This window comes from Colius striatus, chromosome 11, assembly GCF_028858725.1.
Source record: "Colius striatus isolate bColStr4 chromosome 11, bColStr4.1.hap1, whole genome shotgun sequence".
Classification (NCBI taxonomy): Eukaryota; Metazoa; Chordata; class Aves; order Coliiformes; family Coliidae; genus Colius; species Colius striatus.
This window is the reverse complement of record NC_084769.1, coordinates 18,444,280-18,465,207: the sequence shown is the minus strand read 5'-3', so window position 1 is coordinate 18,465,207 and position 20,928 is coordinate 18,444,280. Positions and strand designations below refer to the sequence as shown.

The 20,928-nt window shown below is 43.3% G+C and overlaps 1 protein-coding gene across 1 annotated transcript in view; it reads right to left on the bottom strand.

The window, feature by feature from the left end:
- The window catches only part of LOC104552764 (unconventional myosin-X), a 95,812-nt gene that overhangs the window by 6,271 nt on the left and 68,613 nt on the right, over positions 1-20,928 (bottom strand). The window contains exons 25-37 of the mRNA XM_062004673.1: positions 19,671-20,462; positions 17,516-17,639; positions 16,810-17,053; positions 15,870-15,965; positions 14,146-14,239; positions 13,459-13,514; positions 11,669-11,811; positions 9,736-9,930; positions 7,001-7,158; positions 5,655-5,778; positions 3,472-3,769; positions 2,070-2,277; positions 563-699 (exon numbers count right to left, since the gene is read on the bottom strand). Of these exons, the coding sequence (XP_061860657.1) occupies positions 563-699; positions 2,070-2,277; positions 3,472-3,769; positions 5,655-5,778; positions 7,001-7,158; positions 9,736-9,930; positions 11,669-11,811; positions 13,459-13,514; positions 14,146-14,239; positions 15,870-15,965; positions 16,810-17,053; positions 17,516-17,639; positions 19,671-20,462 (2,669 nt within the window). The remainder of the gene's footprint in view (positions 1-562; positions 700-2,069; positions 2,278-3,471; positions 3,770-5,654; positions 5,779-7,000; positions 7,159-9,735; positions 9,931-11,668; positions 11,812-13,458; positions 13,515-14,145; positions 14,240-15,869; positions 15,966-16,809; positions 17,054-17,515; positions 17,640-19,670; positions 20,463-20,928) is intronic.

Sequence of the window (20,928 nt, the reverse complement as noted above, 5' to 3'; positions counted from 1 at the left end):
AAGATACTGTCTCCATGTAAACTTGTGACTGTGAAAAGCACCAGCCTTTACACCATTTGGAACCATTTTATTTTTGTCTTTAGAATAGATATAAAGTAGGCAATGGCACTGCCAGCTTCCTTCACAATTGATTCCTTTCTTTGTACATCTGGCCACAGAATCACAGCCCACAGTAAGAAAATAGAGTCTCATACCTATGCCCAAATCTTTGCTCTCTCTTGTGATATAGCTATTATGACATAAATTGACAAGATAATTACCAAACTTGAGTAAATCTCCCCTGAAGTTTGCTAGTAAGCAATTACTCTTCACTAAAGGCAGGACAAATTTTGTCCTGATGAGCCTGATAAAGAAACGCTTCTTTGTCACAGACACAGATGTGAATGTGGGTTTCCATGCAGTGAAAAAGGGCACTTGAGCCCTACCAAAATGGTTAAGTCCCAACGAGAGTGAATGGCTGGATCACTGCAGCTGCTCTGCATAAAACTACCTGACTGTACTACCGCCTAACCCAGTGTTCCATCCAACTAGGAGTTCAAGGCTTTATGAAACATTTTTCTACCTCTCAAACTTGGCCAAGATATCAGCCACAATCACCCGGCTCTCCACAGCACGGTCCACGTGCTGGTTATGTTCAAAGAGGGCAAACATGTTACGGCTGTCCTCCATCGCGAGCCCTCGGATCAGCTTCTCCACCACCTGCACAACCAGAGAGAAACAGGTCACAGGGCAGGTATTACACACACTTTCACAACAAAGAATCAGCACCTTTTCAGGACACTCATCATTTCACAGACCTCCACACTACATTCCTCCCTTAGTTATCTCATTTTCAGACTGAAGGATTCTAACCCTAAAAGATCATTCCCTGCAAGGAACTCATTACTTGTATTTGATCTTCCTTGCAGTTCTTCTCTGAACCTTTTCAATCTCCACTGCCCTTTTGAAGATGGTGAAATTACAACTCTGCATAAGATCATAGAATAATAGAATGGTAAAGTTGGAAGGGACCTCCAGAGATCATGGATTTTGATGTCATGATGATATTCCCAGTACCTCTAGTGACAATTCCACTCTTCACTACTATTTTTACCTCTGTTCAGCACTGATGTTGACACAGACATGCCTACTATAACCTGGAATCTTGTTTCTGACTGGCTAATGATTAAGTTACTGGTAGAATACCTCTTCCATAGAATCACAGAATCAACAACTAACACAGAACTGCCACATCCACCACTAAACCATGTCCTTAAGGCACCTCTTCCATCTAATGTGATCCAGAAAGGTAACATTATTAACTGGAATTTAAACTTGCCCAGAAAACTGTGTTTAGCAAGTCTTCAGAATTATTACCTTGCCAGAATTATTACCTTTCCAATGGGCAGAACACAAGAAATGTTTAGATTGTGCAACACAATTGTTTAGTGATACCCAACAACCCAGGCATAGGCCTTGCATAATCCTGAACCTGCAAAATATCTTGAGTTTCACAGACTGATAGAATGATTGGGGTTGGAAGGGAGCTTCTAGAAGAGATCATCCAGCCCAAACACCTGCCAAAGCAGGTTCACCTCAATCAGGCCACACAGGAACGTGTCCAGATGGGTTTTGAAAACCTCCAGAGAAGGAGACTCCACACCCTCCCTGGGCAGCCTGTGCCAGGGCTCCCTCACCTGAACAGGAAAGTAGGTTTTCCTTATGTTGAAGTGCAACTTTTTGTGTTCCAGCTTTTGTCCATTACCCCTTGTCCTGTCACTTGAGACAACAGAAAAAAGTGCTGCCCCATCCCCTTGACATGCACCTTTCAAATTCTTGTGTTAGCGAGATCCTCCCTCAGTCTCCTCTCATCTACACTAAATAGCCCCAGGTCTCTCAGCCTTTCCGCATAGGGAAGATGCTGCAATCCCCTGATCATCTTGGTGGCCCTGCACTGGACTCTCTCCAGCAGTTCCCTGTCCCTCTTGAGCTGGGGAGCCCAGAACTGGACACAGGACTCCAGGGGTCCATTCAGCAGGATCCAGACACAGAGATGTATTTGCATCTGGTTAAGGCTACTAAGGCATTACCTCCCCAGCACTTGTGTGGGAGTTGATGGTTATTTTGCAGGAGCCACCACCATGGCAGTACACTGTGGTGGTCATTTCCTCCCGGGTGAGAAGAGCCTGGATTTCCTCCTGGGAGGGCACAAACTCCCTTGTCTTTGTTCTCTTCAGGGAATCGTTGATGAATTGCGCGTACCTGTCTATTTCTGTGCCTGGAAAGAGGTCTTTTACTCTAATTGTAAAGAAAAGCAAAACAACCCATTACATGGTGAACAAGAAAGCACACACGTAACCGTGTAACTTGGACTAATATATGGAGAGAGCTCAGTAGAGACAGTGATGTCAAATGCAACCATGGGAAGAATGAGCCCACTCATTACCTAAACCATAAAACCTGCTTTTACTAGTCATTCCAAAGTCACTTCAGTGGCATTTCGCAGCAATGCCTGAAGTAAGCAGTTAAAACTTCCAGTTTAGTATCAGCTGAAGACAGTAGGACTATCTCAGTTGACAAAATTAAGATGAAAAATGGTGAAATCAAATGTAAATCTTTTTTTTATACATTGATTCTTTACTGTTTTTTTTTAATTTGATGGCTGTGCCTGAGCCCCTTTTACAGCATTTTTTAGAATCAAGAAGCTAGAACACAGATGCTTGTACACGATTCTCTTCCCTCCAAGGCCAGCAGTTCTAAGTATAATATTATTTGCAACTTCAATGACAAAACTATGCAATGGCAACATGGAGTACTGGCATAAATTTCACCTCACTTCCCTAGCCTGGAAGGAATCAAACAGATTTTATCCATCTTTCTCATCATGAATGAATGGAGTTAGGCTACATGGCTGCAGCTCAGCCCCAATGCAGACTGCTGTGGAAAGCTCCACCAGATGCCAAAGATGAACTGGGAAGAAATACAAATGATTTAGTTCATGAAACTGGAGGTTAAAGCAGATTAGATATACGAATCGTGAGCATTATGTGCTTAGTGAAACAAACAAATATTGACAACTACAAAGTGCATTTGCAGTGTATCTACTACTCCACAGTACACATTTTTCCTGTGGCAGCTGCCAAGGTAGTTCATATTTCAGTGTTTATGAAAGTAAAGTCCTCATCTTTCCTGCAGGCTGAGAATGTTTATATGGACATTAGCAAGCTGGTCATCAGCTGTAAATCCACTTTAGCACAGCCTCACGGAATTCTGTTTGGGTGGCCCTTGCTTTCCACATCCTTTCAACACAGCAGACGGGTGGCAAGGAGGAAGTTTGAATACAACAGAACAACTGGCAGCAAGAACTGTATCCAAAGGCAGGATGCTGCAGCCTCACAGGAAGATGTTTTCACAGGAGGAGGGTGAGATAGGTAACTTTACAACAGGCAGTGGCAGACAAGCAGAAAGGAAACGAATGAAAAGGACATGTACCTTCTCAGGTGGAACTTGAGGTAGCGCAGAATTCCTCTACTAGGCAGGAAAGTGCAGCTCATGCATGACATCAGCTGCCAGTGGTGCAGGTTCCCAGTGCTATTGGGATGTGGCATGTGATTAGTTTGTTTGATGAGCTGGCAGTAGACTTCATCACGAAGGGGCTTCAGATCATGGCAGGTCTGCAGAATGCCTTGGATAATGGGTATGGGGTCAGACACCGTCTCGATTTCCTGAAGGGAGTTAAAGATCTTCACTGCTTCATCCTGTAAGCTGCTGTAACCCTTCTCTTGTTGCACTGGGGAACAATCACAAAGGTGGCAAGAGATGAGCATCTCCCTCATTTTCTACTGGCCCAACTGTGTTACTCTGTCACAGAACAGCAACAGAGCATTAGTTTATGTCCTGAACTTACATATATATTTATAGTCCAAATTCATTAGTGCTTCCCCTCTATATGTGCAAATGCAGTTTTCATGAGTATTTGCCAACATCTAACTTAGCACCACTGCAAATCCATTTTTGGATATACAGTGCAGAAAAGCAGAGTAATGTGCTTAAAGTGGCATTGAAAGGTACTTCAGGCTTCAGTGCCTGCAAATGAGGTGTCTAGAGACAGCTTTCGGCACCTCATCTGAAGACACAGGTGAAGGAGCAGAATATCATCTCTCTGTAAACTGTCTCCTCATCTGAGAGCAGCTGTAAAGCAGAGGGTCACTAATGCAGTGGAGGCTTTAGACATCTGAATGCAAGCACTGAAGTCTGGCTCGTGTACTTCCACAATTCTGGGTTGTGCCTGTATTAGCTTTGACCCCTGAGCCAACACAGAATTTTGGCAAACTGCTAGACCACAGATGCAGCTTTTACCTGCCATTTACACTTAAAATGCCTACACTAAAGTTGTTTTTTTTAAGCACCTACATGTCTGCTTTGAACTGTTCAGAAGTCTGTGACACTACCATGCTGCTGCAGGCTTGTATTCTCCTTCACACATCGCTGTGGCTGTACGTCCTTCCTAATGAAAAAATGAATTATCCTCCAATGAGGATAGTCCTTCACAGGAGCTGAGACACTGCTTCCCCAGTGGCCATCCATTAATTGCACAGTACAAATGTACAACCCCATAGCACTAAGTTCTCCAGTGTGTTTGCTCTGTAATTTTTCTGTATTTCAGGATTTTTTTTCCCATGCTTTTCATCTGCCATTTAGTTTGATTCTTGCATCATAAGTGACAGTGAGCAGTTACTGCCTCTTTCACCTTCACTGTGACAGTCCTCTAGCCCTGAAAACTTCCTTTTGAGGCTGAGGAGTCCTGCTCTATTTAGTCTCTTAATTGTAAGCAAGTCTTTCTATGCCTTCAGTCACCTTTGGGCAGGTTTACACTTCTCCTGTATCTTTCTTAAGAAATGGAAGGCAAAACTGCATTCCATATTCAAGATGCAGGTGTATGATACATTCATACACCCACACAAGGGCTTTCTTTTTCCTTTTCTAAGCTACCAAAACCTCTCATTAGCTCTTTTGTGCTCCACAAAAGAGGTGACATTTTCATAGAGCTATGTAGATTTGTGTTCACTTTCCTAAGCAGAGCTGGATCACTGTGTATGTAGCAGACATTGCTTTGCACATCCAGATTGACATTCATTTCTGAACAGACTTTGTGGCCCTGTCACTTTGCCTGAGAGATCCTATAGGTCTTCAGCAGCAGCTTTCAGTTTTAGTATGCCAAACAGTCTGGAATCTTTGGTTTTCTGGTAGCCTATCAAACAGCCTAAGCTATTTCACGTTCCTGAAGCATTTGAAGCAAGGATCTATTCAGTCTGGTTTCAGAGTAGCTTCTGTACTACTATCCCACTGCCAGTTGCCTGAAGTAATCCTGTCATAGCATTCCCAATGGAGCCTTTCACAACCCTGTTACAGCTCAAGGATGATATGTTGCACATCTCCCCAGAAGGATGATAAACCATCTGCCCCTATTTACTTTAAGTGTTCCTAAGGCAGTGGACATAGAATACATTCTGGGTAGAGAAAGAGACTGCTCCCTCTCTGAACCCTGTGGGCTATGCTGCCCCAAACACACTTCACGCACACAGAGAGAACTTACAGACCACTTGTGTGGTGCTCAGGTTCCACACTGATCCTTAAAATGTGAACAGATTTTGTCATATGGGTAAAATACTTACAATTCACACTAACATCTCCATATGGTAGTGGGAGCAACGGGGAATGCAAGGGGTGCTGGGTGTATCGCAGGATTGGGTTCCTCCTGTATGTCTGTTCCACTACTTCAAAGTTGGTGCTGTTTTCCTAAAAGAAAAAACCCAAGAATTATCCTCAAATAGGGACAGTCCTTTGCAGGATGTCCTTATACATTTAAGTTTAAAATCAACTTCCTTTATATAAGTTTCTGGGGGTCCATGGAGGGACTAAGTGACCAATTTTTACATGTAAAAATCCCTCTGTACTTTATTTCTGAAAATGAAACCTAAGAATAGCCCTGCTGGGTCATACCAAAGGTCACCAAGCACAGCACCCTGAGGTCAAATGTGGCTTGCAGCTGACACCTAACAAAGGCACGTAACAGGCATGGATGGCCTGATAGCTCCCTGGTATATGTTTCAAGGCTTCGACAGTAAATGGTTAATGGACTTTCTGACCACAGATCCACCATGTTTAGTATGAAATGATGAGCCCGTCCTCCCTCAATTTGTCTGGCTGTACTACATGTGTTTAGAGAACTGACAACCAAAATGCACAAGGTGTTCAGCATCTGTGGTTGTCACTATCATACACAATAGCATCACATTCTTCCATGTTTTGTCTGATACTCCTTCCCTAACAATACTTCAAACAATACCACAAACGTGCCATTTGTCCCTGAACCCTGAGCTGAAGTTTTCCAAGATTCTCCACAATCCCTCCTAGCTCCTTCTTCCTGAATAGTTACTCCTTAAACTGCATCCTGTACAGAGCTCATCACAATGTATATGTTTACAGATACGCTGCTTCTGAAATATGTTTCAGTGTGTCTTCTAATAGGATTCTATGATCAATTTGCCACAGTTTCTAGAAATAAGCCTTTTCAAAAATTAATCCTGCTGCAGTGGCATGATTTCTGCTATTCTGACAGACATTTTCTTCCTGCCCTTTACTCTGCTATTTAACCACATAAGCCTAAGGTACAAAGAGGACTCCAGGGTACTGCAAGGTCACATGGCTGGTAGGAATGGTAGTATAGATGCTTAGAAGAAGAAAGGATAAAGCAGGAATTTGCAAACACTTGGTGGTGTAATCCTGCATGCAATTTATAATTGCACACAGTTGTAGCCTAGATTTATGTAGATGAATTCAAAACAAAATTCACAAAAGATTTGATTATTTAGCTGCACAGTCATTCAGGTTTTTTCTCTTCCCCCCCCGCTCAAGAAAGCAATGCAGTTTCTTGCCACATTCTCAGCAATGACTGGGTATGGCCAGTACTGACCTGGTTGCTACCAACTGACTTGGGAATTGGCATGATGCCACCTACCCTGATGTCACGAATGAGTTGCTGTGTAGGTGTTTCTATGGGAACTTTGCTGTCGATGACACCTTGAATGGCGGAGGCCCAGCGCATCGCTTCATTCAACAGCTTCGTGTACAGTCTGTAGGAGTGCTTTCGCCCATGGACAATGATGTTCCAATAGCCTGTGGACAAACAAAGCAGCTGAGAGGTGAAACTTGCTTCCATGTTATGCAGTTGACCAAAGGTTACCAAATGTGCCACTCATCTACAAGAAGGGCTGGAAGGAAGAACCGGGGAACTACAGGCCTGTCAGCTTGACCTCAGTGCTAGAGAAGCAGATCGTGCTAGCAGCAGATTGTCTTGAGTTCCATCATGAGGCACATACAGGACAACTGGGGGTTCGGGTCCAGTCAGCATGGCTTTGTGAAAGGTAGGTTCTGCTTCCCCAACCTGATTTCCTCCTATGAGAAGGTGACCTGCTCAGAGGATGAGTGCAAGGCTGTGGATGTAGTCTACCTGGAGTAAAGCCTTCAGCACTGTTTTCCACAGCATCCTCCTGGAGAAACTGGCTGCCTGTGGCTTCGATGGACCTACTCTTCGTTGGGTGGAAAACTGGCTGGATGGCTGAGCCCAGAGACTGGTGGCGAAAGGAGTCAAATTCAGCTGGTGTCCAGTCACCAGTGGTGTCCCCCAGGCCTCAGTGGTGGGGCCTGTTATGTTTAATATCTTTATCAACAATTCGAGTGCACCTTCAGTAAGTTTGCAGATGATAGAAAGCTGGGCAGGAGTGTTGATCTGCCTGAGAACAGGAAAGTTCTACAGGGGTTCTGGACAGGCTGGAGTGATGGGCCGAGGTCAATCACATGGGTTGGATTAGATGATCTCTAAAGGTCCCTTCCAACTCTACCATTCTAAGGCCAAGTGTTGGGTCCTGCACTTGGGCCACAACAGCCTCATGCAGTGCTACAGCCTTGGGGCAGAGTGGCTGGAGAGCTGTCTGGCGGAAAAAGATCGGGGGTGTTGGTCAACAGCTGGCTGAATATGAGGTGACAGTGTCCAGGTAGACAAGAAGGTCAATGGTACTCTGGCTTGTATCAGAAATGGTGTGACCAGCAAGACCAAGGAAGTGATTGTCCCCTTGTACTTGGTGCTGGTGAGGCTGCACCTTGAACTCTGTGTTTCATTTTGGGCCCCTCACTACAAGAGGGACACTGAGGTGCTGGGCTTGTCCAGAGATGGGCAATGAAACTGGTGAAGGGTCTGGAGAACGAGTCTGATGAGGAGTTGCTGAGGGAACTGGAGGTGTTTAGTCTGACAAAAAAGAGGCTGAGGAGAGACCTTATCGCTCTCTACAATCCCCTGAAAGGAGGTTGTGGTGAGGTGTGTCTCTTCTCCAAAGAAACAAACAATAGGATGAAAGGAAATAGCCTCCAGTTACACCAAGAGAGGTTTAGACTAGACATTGGGAACAGTTTCTTCCCTGGAAGGGCTGTTAGACATTGGCACAGGCTTTCCAGGGAAGTGCTGAAGTCACTATCCCTAGGGAGGTATTTAAAACACTTGTAAATGTGGCACTGAGGGACATGGCTTAATGGCAGACACGGCAGTGTTAGGTTAGTGGTTGAATTCAATGACTTTATAGGTCTTTTCCAACCTAAATGATTTCATTATTCTTTTTCTGCCTGCAGCACATGGCTGAGGAAACGCTTGCTGCCTTCATATGGTGTGTCTGGTTAAACCTGACTAGATAGACATTAACATCCCCCATTCCCAAAACATATTTGTCAGCAGGAAGGTCTCAATCCAGGTTTTGGTACAAAGGCAGCTTTCCAAGACACACAGATACACAGGCAGTGTTTAGGCTACACCATGTTGTTAATGAGAAAATGACCACTTCACACACAGCCAAGGCCATTCTTGTGACTTGTAAAAATACTTTGTTTGACACAGACTGAGAAAACATGTCAGGGCAATGACAATTCACTCTGCTAAAGGCAGCCCTGGACGTCTGTTGAGATCAAAACCTGACAATTTCTTGTGAGAAAGCAGAATAAATTTCCTTTCACCTCATTTTACTAAATGCCTTCATCTCTTCTTAAAAATACCCCAAGTCACTTCACTACTCCAATGTCCAGTATTTCAAGTCCTGTTCTAAGGTTCACCTTCTTTGTCAGGGAGCTCCACTCCTTGTCCCATAGCCCAAGCTCCCTCACAAACTCATAGAGGATCAAGCAATGGAGTTATCATGCCAGATTCTGCCTTCCCAGAACTGTGTCACACTGCACAGAAAGTAAACATAGGAAAGCAAACAAAAATCTTTGTTTCTAACAAGTTGAGTGATGTTACAAAAAAGACTTAACACCCGAGCATACACTGTAAGAGAATAACATTGATCTCAGAGACCAACAGAAGTTATGCTACAAAGTCACAGTTATTTTCAGAGATGTACTGATAATTACAGCGTCAACTATAAGAACTCTTCCCCCTTTCCCTATCTGGGGAACACTTATCAGCACAGTGTATCCATCAGATGTGAGGGACATCATCCTTTGCACAACTACTCTCTGGCCCTTTGCAAGTCTCTTTTTTTTTTACCCCCTCATTTTCTGTGGGGAAAGATACTTGCAGCCAGACAAGGAGCCTCAAAAAACATCAAGAGTACCACCTCAACATGACACACCATGACATCACTGCACCATCCCCTCTTCAGGCAACTTCATAAGTGAAAAGTGTGCACATTACTGCTTTCTTCCTCTCACCTGTGTCCTTGAAGACCCTCTCATCAGGCTGCACAACAGAGCAGAGGCTATTGAGCACAAGTGTGCCGAGCTTGGCAGCTGTGCGCTCAGATGACTTGTAGTAATCGAGGGCAGTGTTTGTCAGAACAAACCAGCGCTTCTTCATCTTCAGAGAGGACATCTTGTTGCTGCTCTGAACCTCTTTATGAAGCCAGCCTAGCACAGGAACACATACATGTCAATGGTTTTATCACCACAGCAATCCTGTCTCTTGCCTGGTGGCTGTCTAACTCTGGGATAAGAACATCATCATTTCTCTGCAAAACACTCATGCTGGGACGTACCAGCTTTGCTTTACTGCCTGTATCAGTACCCTGCACGCTCACTGTAAGTTTCCACAGAGCTGTTTTATCTTTCAGCCCTATGTATTTTTTTATCAGTGATCTGTGATTTAGTTTCTCATCACCATGAGGGCACCCTCTCCATTCAGGATGCTTCCCTCACAAGTCCCAAACATCTGAATAAATAATTTACAATTCGTTTTTCCGAAGAGATGCCAAACGCCCAGGTGAAACTTGACGGAAGGAGGTTTGGTGATACATGTCTTCCAGTAGAAACAGCTGTAAGCATTACATGCATCTCTTCCTCCCACAATCAGGGAAAAATAATTTCACTCTCATTTTACATTTCTCACAAAGAAGAAAAATAAAAGACAATTCCATTCTGTAAAAGAAGAGACAGTCTGTGTTGCTAAAGCTGTCAAAAAGACAATTTTGTATTCAAAGCTGTAAAAAGCTATGTCCACCCACAAGGAAAAAAGTTCAAATGTGGGACTGAACCCAGACGTTCCACAGAAAGAAAAGACAGAGAGACAGACCTTCCTGAATATCTGCCTTTATGGTCACACTAGTGGCACACAGATATCTTACTGCAAAGTGTAGAGCATACATTGACTGCAAAGAATCATTCCTTTGTTTCTTTAATTCATGAACAAGATAAGATGAAAGAAACTGTTGCCTTGTAATTAAGTATTTTGAATTTAAGGTACTCAAAATGTCATCTGATAATTTGCTTTATATCATTCAGTCTCCTTGAAATGCTCAGGGCAGAAGGCTTATGCCACTTTTTGGTGTGCCTTTTCTCCCTCTTCTCCTGCCTTGCCATGACCACTCTCAGACCTTCATTCCCTCACAGATACTTTCTGGAAGATGTAAAGCAATTTGCTCATACACTTGCTTTCCACAGATTGGATTGGGATTGTCTTCATACATTTAAGATCATGTGAATGAGCTGACAGTACTAAGGAAATGTTAAAATATTTGAGACAAATGAGGGAATATTTTGCAACGTGGGCGTGATCACTGCTCACACATCAGCTCCTCCTTCTCCATCTAAGCTCTAACTAGAGACATAATTTAAATCTTTCCTCAGCTTCAGAGAATTATTCTCACCTCACTATGTCTACCTTAATCAAGTTTGTTTATTTAGCTAAGGAGAGCAACAATCCCACAAAGCTCTCTCTCTCTCTCTCCCTCTCCACATGACAGGTGTCAGAAGGAACAGAGCCTTCTGAAAACAAAAGCTGCAGTGTCATGTCATAGTCAGTCAAAGCCAGCTGCTCCTAAAACAGCAGCCATGCTCCCTCCTAGCCCGACAGCATTTGCTGCATGTGTTGAAACAGGCTACAGAACTAACATCAGAAAACTAAATGTATAAAGAAGTACTTTTTTTCTCCAGCTTTAGCTTCCTGAATCCACAGGGAATCACATAAGGGTCAATGTCAAAACAACACAGGATGTGCCAAGCAGTGGGTAGGAAGGTGGAGGGGGTAGAGAATGATCAGTTTTGGGAAGCAGGTAGAACCTAGAATGGATTAGCTGCAGTCAAACCTTCCCCTCAGATCACAAAGAGAAGATGAGTTTCATACGCTGTAATCGCAGGCATTTCCTTTTACCTCTCACAAGGAATTCCTGGCCATCGACCTTAGATTCGCCTTTTGGTTTCTGCAGCAGGGAGATCCAGTGATGCATCTCCTCAGGGGTGTCACTATTGCAGTGAATCACTCGATTTGCTGTGATGATCACAAAAGAATTTGGTCTGCCAGGAAATAAAAGCATTAAAATGAGTCATAACCCTACAAATACCTCAACTCACAGCACAACCAAAGCCACGTCCTCTACCTTCCCATAAACAATGCAGAAAGATCCTCTGAATACAAACTACAGAGAGTGTAGAAACACTTACGAGTAGTTCTGCAAACTGATGAATGCAGAGACCAGATAAATGGAATGAAGCATCTTTGAAAGGCTATTTCCAAAGAGTAGAAAACATTAATTAGCTAATGACCAGCTGTAAAATGTCCTGGGTTCATAAGCAAAGGACTTTGTTCTACTCTCACTGAAGTGAGGCAGTGCTAGCACAACTGGGCTGAGCTACTGCTTCAGCCAATCTCCTCATAAAACCAGTGATGCAGTAGCAAACAGAGGTTTCAGCAGGGGCAGCTGAAATGGGTTTGAGATTGGTTATAAAAATAATGAACTGATCCTGACAAAGCAGAGGAAAAACTGTTATGTTGCTCCTAGATGACTTTGTCCTTCTCTTGCAACAAACAAATGTGTCCTAACAAAAGAACAGTCACAATTCTGCAGGGAATTGATGCTTTACAGGAAAATGGAAAAACAAAAATATGACCAGTTCCATGAGGAGAGATTCGGAAAGCTTTGAAAGCAAACATTAATTTCTATGAGAAAACAGAGGAATGGAACACAGGAGAACATAAGTATGAAGCAAAAGGTCAAAGATGCAACTCAAGCAATTGTCTGGCCATTGCATAAAACTATGGAAAATGAAAATAAGCTGCACAAAAGCCTTGGTTGAAAAATAAGCACCTTCTTCAGAATTTGTTTCACGTTGATTCAAACACTGATAAGTCCAGAAGTGTGTACCTCAGCAGATGCATGAACAAATTTGAGCTGTTTATCTTAGTATTTGTGCCTAGTTTTTCACCAGTACACAGATGAACTGTGAGGAGCCCAGACTGAGAACTGGCTAAAACATTTAAATCAACAAAATCTTAAAGCACTGCTGAGATATGCGTTTTCTAAACTAGTAACTCCAACTGGCAACTTGTGTGAGGAAAAAACCAGACCACAGACGTAAAGAACTTAATAGCTAACATTTTACTTCAGTACTGTAGTAAGAATCTTTGCCCTGGCTGAACTCGTTAACACTGTGGGAAATAATTAAACATCAATGTTAAGTGATGTGAAATGTCTCACCGTCTCTTCTCTGAAACTAACCAATCTGTGAACTAGAGATCTGTTGAATTGTAATGATTTCAAGAAGAGTACAGATTTCTAAATTCACCCATTATACTTCCACAATGCTCTCTCTTTCCCCTAAACTTACAAGATTAACCCAAAATTACTCTGTTGAAAACCTGCAAGTGCTGCTTTTGCTGAACCTTTTTTTTCAGTGTTAATAAATAGACAAGACTGTAATTCCTTGACATTGAGACTATGCTGTGGCCACATTTAAGAGGGAAAGGAGAAACTTGCACTCAAAGAATATACATTTGTGAAGCTGGAGTGGCACAGCTTGAAACAAGCTAAAGACTTCAGTTACATTTATTTGTTTGGATATAAATTCTTATGAGTTTAAACAAATGCAAACCCCAGTGAAAATCTGGGCCAAAGTATGTCAGAGAATTTCTGATCTGAGAGATGGTCAGGTTGCTGTACCTACCTATCAGGATTATCTGAGGCACAGACAGAGTCGATAAGCCCAACATCCAAAGTTCCCTGTAGAGTGAGAAAGACACAGATAACAGGAATAGTTTGCATCTTAAATTACAGACATTCTCCTCTGTGAACAGGATTGGAACTGAAAACACTCTTCTGAATTCCAATTGTTTTGAGTAGAAAGGAACATATGAGAAAGGCACAGGACATCTTTGCTCCCGAAGCAGCATCAGAAAATGTGTAAGGGCTCCATGGGACTGGAGGAATGACAGTCACAAATTCCCAGAGAGTACCACAAAGGTCTGACATAACCTTTGCTAGCATTCCAGTACTGACAAAACACATAAATACATTGTTCTTCCCAGCTGCATATCTTCTGTCCAGAGTAACTGTGACCCAGACTAGTCCTATAATCCCATCCAAAGACATTTTACCTGTACTAGTCAGACCTCCTCTTCCCCTCAAACCAAAGGAAGCTATCAGTGATAAAGGTGAGCCACCCACCACCACCACCAAGTTGCCCACTGCTTACCCTCTTTTCTATCAGCTTTGCCACTTCATTACAATAATTGTCCGGTATTCTTACACTGCTGATGAACTACAGCACTGCATGTGCTGGAAAAACATGCACAAAACAGTTAAGAACTGAGGGCTCTAAACGTGCCCACAGACTGGTTGCACAGTAACTCACCACAGCATTCTTTGGATTGGCCTGCTCATCTTGCATTTCCCTCAGCTGCTGCGCTGTCGCGCTGTGTACTCGGCTCAGGACGTTAAACCAACCGCTGGCAACCGAAACAGACTCAGAGTTAAGATCTGGGCAGTGAAACTACCTCTAGAACACGATCAAGGAACCTGGAAAGCTGCCAGTGGGAAGATTTCTTCATTCACAATTTCCTGAGGACTATGCTACAAAATCTCTCTCGCATTGACTGTACCAGATTCTAACATCTTCCTTCCTCCTTATTTACCCATGAAAATTCTGTGCATGTTCTCCAACCCACTGACAGCTGCTCCCACAAAATCCAGCTTTCTACTTGATATTCACACAGGCAGTGACCTTACCAGAGAGCACAAGTCAGCAGACTGAAAAGAGCATATAGAAGTTGTAAAGACAGGCTCTGTGGGGAATCTATGTGGACTAGAGTCCTAGAGACGCCTGGGAGCCTTCTTAACTAGGCTCTCTCTGATCTGCTCAAAAACCTGAAAGTCATATGGCTGTCAATTAATCATGGGTTTTTTCAGAAGTTAATGTGGAGTTATTTTGTCTGTGAAAGGGCTTCTCAGTACAGACGTATCTGGAGGCTAATCTCTGTTGCAGAACAAGCAGATTCTTATCTGCAGCTTCCAGTGAGATCAGCAAACATCTAGACTTCATGGACGATTCTCAAACTGAATGCTCTATGACATCTGCTAATCTGCCCTTTGCCAGTGCAAGTGTTGGTGCTTTCTTCTCTTTCAGTACAGAGGCTAATATCACACTGACAGAGGCCACATTCGGTTTACACTTGCCCTAGCAATCTGCAATGTTATCTTAGGGCATTTCTATGCCAGTTCTGGAAGTTCTGGGTTAAGAAGTCACTGTTTCTTCAGCTACTGACCCTTGAATTTGCCTGCTTCTTGTTCACCTGGCTGCTTATTTTTCTGTCAGTTTCTGTCCAAAGATGTTCCCCTTTCATCTCCCTACACCCAAACAAAACAACCTAAAAGAACCTAAATAACTTCACAGAATCGGACTAAAGTAGATCACAGAAACAGTTACACCGTCTGGGCTGAGAGAGCAGAAGCCTTGGTAAGAGTGGGAAAAGCGGGAAGATATGAGCAGCTAAGGACAGTAACACTTTAATTTGGCTTTGTATAGCCTAACAGGTTGTCCAACCTGCCCTTAAATGACTGATTCCCACTGCCTGGCCAGGACACCAAGAAGGAAGGACATGAGTCATTTGTTTGCTTTGCACTGGGAAGATTTTATCAGGTGACACTACAGACTCTGATAAGCCGCAGCCTTTTTCTCTGTCTCCTGGATAAAACCCAGCTGCTCTTGCAATCATTTACAGACAACATGAATAGACTTTTTGTTTGATTCAAGATTCCATTTAATAAATAAATCAGCTATTAGATGTTCCAGTTTATATTAAGGTTTTGTGTGTCTCCTGAAGTAACCCTTGAATTCAGCATGTCCACAGACATATGACAAGGTGGCAGTTCTGTGACTAAACCACCATCTCAGTAGCTGCAACAGGGAGTCCCCAAATTAGGTGAGGTGCCCTCCAGTAAGCACAAAACAATACTCTGGAATGAATCCCCTCTTTTCTCCAGCAAAAGGGAAGTGATGATGATTCTCAGGCTCTTCCATGAGTCATTGGGCCAGACTTGCACTGAATGAACAAAACGCAACACATCTCCCTCTTATACCTGGCATCTTCTGGTGATTCTGCAACAATGTGATAAACCCTGTCTTCCGTCACAATGTCCAAGGCATTCTCCTTTTCATGGATGTCCACAATCTCCCTGGAACACAGCAAATCACAAAGGCCACAACTGAAAACCTTTCACAGGCATAAATCCCATCTGGCCCATCTTTTTCACAGCATACCATTCACCATACAGAGGGGAAATCACTGCTTCAGACAGCTTGTGACTCCAACAAAAATATAGAATTCCTCCAACACACATTCAGACTTTTAGGGTCCTCTTAAAAAGATTTGTACAGTTCATTTACCCCAAAAGCAAAGCTTCAGTCATTGAATGGTTTTTCTTCAACACAGGAGCAGACTGGATGGAAAAATAGGTAACCCAGTGAGTTTGATATAGAGAGCCATTTGCAAAGTGGAGTGTGTCGCTCTTTTTGGTACTTTACAGGCCCACATAATGTTACTAGGTGACTAGTCTCTCCTTTCTTACAGCAGGAGCTGAGGAATTGGCTATGGCAGCAAAAGGAACATTCAGGACTCAGGAAAAGGCGTAGCATGTGCTGCCAAATTCAGATCCTGCTGTGAGCTTCACACCACTTCTGTGAAATGCCCAGAGAAGCCAGGAAACAGATGGAGTCAGGGTAGGGGAGAATGCAGGGGGTATGTACTTAATTAGCCCCTCCTGGTCTGGCTCCGTCTATGGCTTGGGAAGAGCTTCTGTTGGATTATGAAATGCAAGACTGGAAAAAGTAGGATCAAGTAATTTCAGACTCCCTTCAGAGTAAAACTAGAAGTTCTAATTGTCTTTTCCTTCCCTTTCGTTTCTGATTCTCCCAGCCCTATGAGAGATACACAGACCAACAAACTGGCAGCACCAGACACTTCATTATTGATTTAGAGAGTGAATGCTAGGGATCAAAAGGGTTTACTTCTTCACTCACTTTGCTCTTCTGATATCAATTGTCCCCTTCAGCTTTTCCTCGCTATCGTTCTCAAAGTACATCAGCTTGGATTCTCGGAGCACAAACCAACGGCGTTTCCAGTTGCGGCGTGAAAGCGTTGACATGCCTCCACCTTTTTTGTAGAGCCAGCCTGACTTCAAGGCCTCTTGCTTGGTGCGGAACCACATGAAGGCCTCATTCTTCAGAACACACCAGCGCCGCCTCCAGGGGTTCATGAGACCTCCTGCAAAGCGAGGGAGCAAGATTTCATCAGATACGCTACAAGGGTCACGTTGCCATTCTGACCCTGCTTCACAAGCGCTTAGTTGTCGCTTCAGCTCATACATGAAATAGAGAAGCTGAAGGAGAGAAACAAGGTTGTGCTGGTTTGGACAGACGAAAACCAGAACAAGCTTGCAAAACAAATACAAAATAGAGAAATCCATGCACTTCTCAATCTTTTTGCACCGCCTTCAGTTTTGTAGCTCAGAATGCATCATGTAAGCCCACAGCAAGTGGGTACAAGTAGGTCTCAGTGGCAAAGATAAACCTGACATCCATCTCTCTCGCTTTAAATAAAAGAAGAAAGAACAGCGAGTAAATCGGAGAACTAAAAGCAAGTGAGGATGATGATTCTGGAGAAATGGAAGAGGAAAGCAGGTTTCTTGGATTCTAACCTTCCATGGCTTTGGCTGAAACCACTTACCTTTCATGTAGAGATAGCTGTGAAAATAAGGTGGTCCCGAGCCATTGAAGATAGTGACTCGGCCATTACAAAACTCTTCATCTGTATCAATGTAAACATCTACTTCTTCTTCACTCTCCAGAAACTAAAATGGAAAAGAAGAAATACAGGCTATTTGGATTCTCCTGGTCACAGGAGAACTGGAGCAAATTAACAAGGCTAGAGAGGTCATATGATCAGAAGGTGCAAAACTACACATAGTCCTTTGACAAAAAAAGCAATACAGTAAAACTAGAAGCTTGACAGCTTACCCATTAATGCCTAAAGCAAGAGTCTCCAGAGCATGGCATTTTCATACCAGAAAGGAGAGTGACATTCGGCAGTGAGCAGTTACCTGCAGCTAACAAACCTTCCTGTTTCACAGCACAGCTCATGGTCCAAAATCTGACTTAATGGGATTAAGAGAGAATTCTTCATTTTGGAGAAGTTTCTTGATTTTTTCTGGCAGACAGGCCAGGACACTGGACAAGATGGAGCACTGATTTAACCCGAGCAAAGAAATGCCTTGCTTTGGGTTGATTAGGGAAAACAAAGCACATTCCAGGATAACTGAACCCTACAAAGAAGGATCTAAATTACTGAAATAACTGTACTGTATTTACTCATCCCTGTTCTCCAACTAGATAATGGCCCTTAGCCATAAGAAAGTACTTCACACACGAAATCCCAAACTACCCTGTAATTTTCTACTTTAAAATACAGCTTCCTTTGATCAGCTGTATTAATTTAATGCTAATGAAGTCAGCTCCTTAGACCTTTTCCTTCCTCAAATGCATGTTGCACCTTTTCATTTTTCCTTTCTGCCCTCTCTCTGTGACCCCTTTGTGCTCCTCTTTTATCTCAATCCTGTTCCACTCACTCATTTTCGCTCTCTTGCCATTAAGTTTCAAAAAGCAGGTAATCTTGGATGGGATCTTGACCCAGCTGCAGTTATCTCTTCCTGTGGCTCATGCTGTGACATAGCATCAACTAGACATTTCACAAGTCTTACTCAATAAGGAGCCTAATAAAACCCTCCACTTCTATTTACATTTTAAGAAGGGAAGAAACTGGCCTAGGCTGTGACAGAATGATTCATGACTTGAAGATTACCTTACAGTGATCTGTGAGTACCTGCCTGCAGAGAAGGTACCTTTACTCAAACAGATCACGTCATAAAACATTCTGATGGTTGGCAGTTGACATTAGGGAAATGCAAACAGGAAAAATCGCGTAAGTCTTTAACAAGGGTCACAATCTGCCATTGGAAAAGAACAGCAAAGGAAGTAAATTGAACTCCTTAAAAAAAGAAAACTCAGTGGCTTCCTAAAAGATATTTCTCTATTCTCAGGGACATAATTTATCTGAAGTATTTTTATGGCTGTCATTTGCTTCACACCTGAACTCCACACAATCTTATGTGGGCTTATCTGACATCCTGGTCTGTAAGGGGACTTATCATTGCACTATTAAGCAACTAGCCCAAAGGCACTCAGGAAGCCCAGATCCTAGTGTGGGATTAGGGCTGAGATGCTTTAAGTGTGAGGCTAATAGCTCAGATTTACTACCCTGTCAACATCCCTGCAGTAGGAATGAAAAGGTTCAGTGATCTTGGGTATTCACAACAGGGCCCAGCCTGGATCAGCATAGTCACTTCTTCTGTCCCTAGAATAGCTTAACTTGGACATAGCAGCTCCAAACAAACCCTTGACTCTGAACAGTAACAGGACAGGAATAAGAAGATCTTTAGTGACTGAAACAAAAACAAACCTCAGCTGTCCCCATTTCCTCTTGTGCCTGTCCACTGGAAGCTGAGGCTACTTCTGTGAAATCTCTCTAAGGTAGAACATATATGTACAAGATACTAGTTGTCTACTTTCAGTCTTCCTAAAGGGTATTACCTTAATGTACAGTGATGGAAACAATCTAAAACAGCCTAGGTACATATGTGCTAGCTTGGGTACCCATAGGCACCGGACAGTCACAAGCTCTCTGGCCTTCAGCCTATCTTCCCTTTTGCCCAAGCTAGCCAGTAACAATACCCAGAGCAAGCAGGCATACAGTAACAAGGAAAGGATGTTCTAAATATAAACAAAGTCACACAAATGTCTGGAAAGGAGACAAGAGGGATTCTTACTGAGTCCAGGCTGCCACGGTTGGAGTCCAGGCTGGTACCATGGGAGTGTCTCAGACCTTCCTCACCATTCAGAGGCTCAGCTGAGGCACTACCTGCATCTCCACAGCCATCAAACTCCTCATGGTCATAGTCAGACTCCACATCTGGGGGGCAAGTGTAAATCGGCTCTCCCACCTCTCCACTGTTACTCCTCTGTGCATCTGAGACAGTACTGTAAAGGCTTTCTGCTGGGTCAGAGAGGGCTCTCTGATCCTGAGGGCTGGTGGTTCTTTCCACAGGCTGTCCTGGAGGAGGGAAAACCTTTCCCACTTCCCTCTGGAGAAGTGAAAGGCTTGTGTCTGCAAACTCCTCTGAGTAGTTATTGCTGCTTCTTGTGCCATGCTGATTCAAGACCACCAAAGTAGAGGTTGGCCGTCCTTCCTCATCAGCATGAAAACCCTCATCCACTTCCTCTTCAGCCAGTGGTGCCACCAGGCTGCAGTCAATGTTGAGTGTTCCCTCACTAGAAAGTGAGCGCTCTAAGTTCTGCACACTTTCATCCAGGTTGCCAAAATCCAGAAGCTCCAAGAACTCCTGGGCAACCCTAGATGCCTCTTTTTCCAGCCTCTGGATCTCTTCCTCTCGTTGCCGATTGATCTCATTCCTGGTGTTTTCACAGATGATAGACATGTGATCCTCTTTCTGCTGCTGCAACTTCTCAATCTCTTTCTCCAGTCTTAAGATCTCCTCCATCTGACGTCTTTCCTCTTCTTGCAGGGGAATATCTGTGTCCTCAGTCTTCACTGCTTCCACCTTAAAAAAAGTATAACAGCGTTAAAGCGGTTTCTTCAACCTGTATGTGCTTTTTTTGCCTAGACTTTTCACTTTTCCTGTCTCCTGTGCTTGCCTTGTACTTTCCACCTGCAAAATGATGACTCTAAGCATCTTGCAACCACCCATAGTGTAAAAGTTAAAGGTAGAGCTACTTCAGGAACCTCCTTTTTTCCAGTGGGCTGCTTCCCTTCTGGATCAGACAAAGAAGCTTACTGGGATAAGTGAATTTTTAGAAGATCCTCTCCCTCTGCTGCTCGTTACAGCCCTTTGTACACTACAATTCAGTTAAAAGCATTCTGAAAGTCTGTCCTGCCTGTCTTCTTTAACTCACTCACACACAAACACATATATAGGAGAAAGTAAATAAACACAAATATATCTACACACAGCCTGCTTAAGAGCTGAAGATTTCCCAGAAGTTCATTGAAAAATTTGGGCAGTTCTT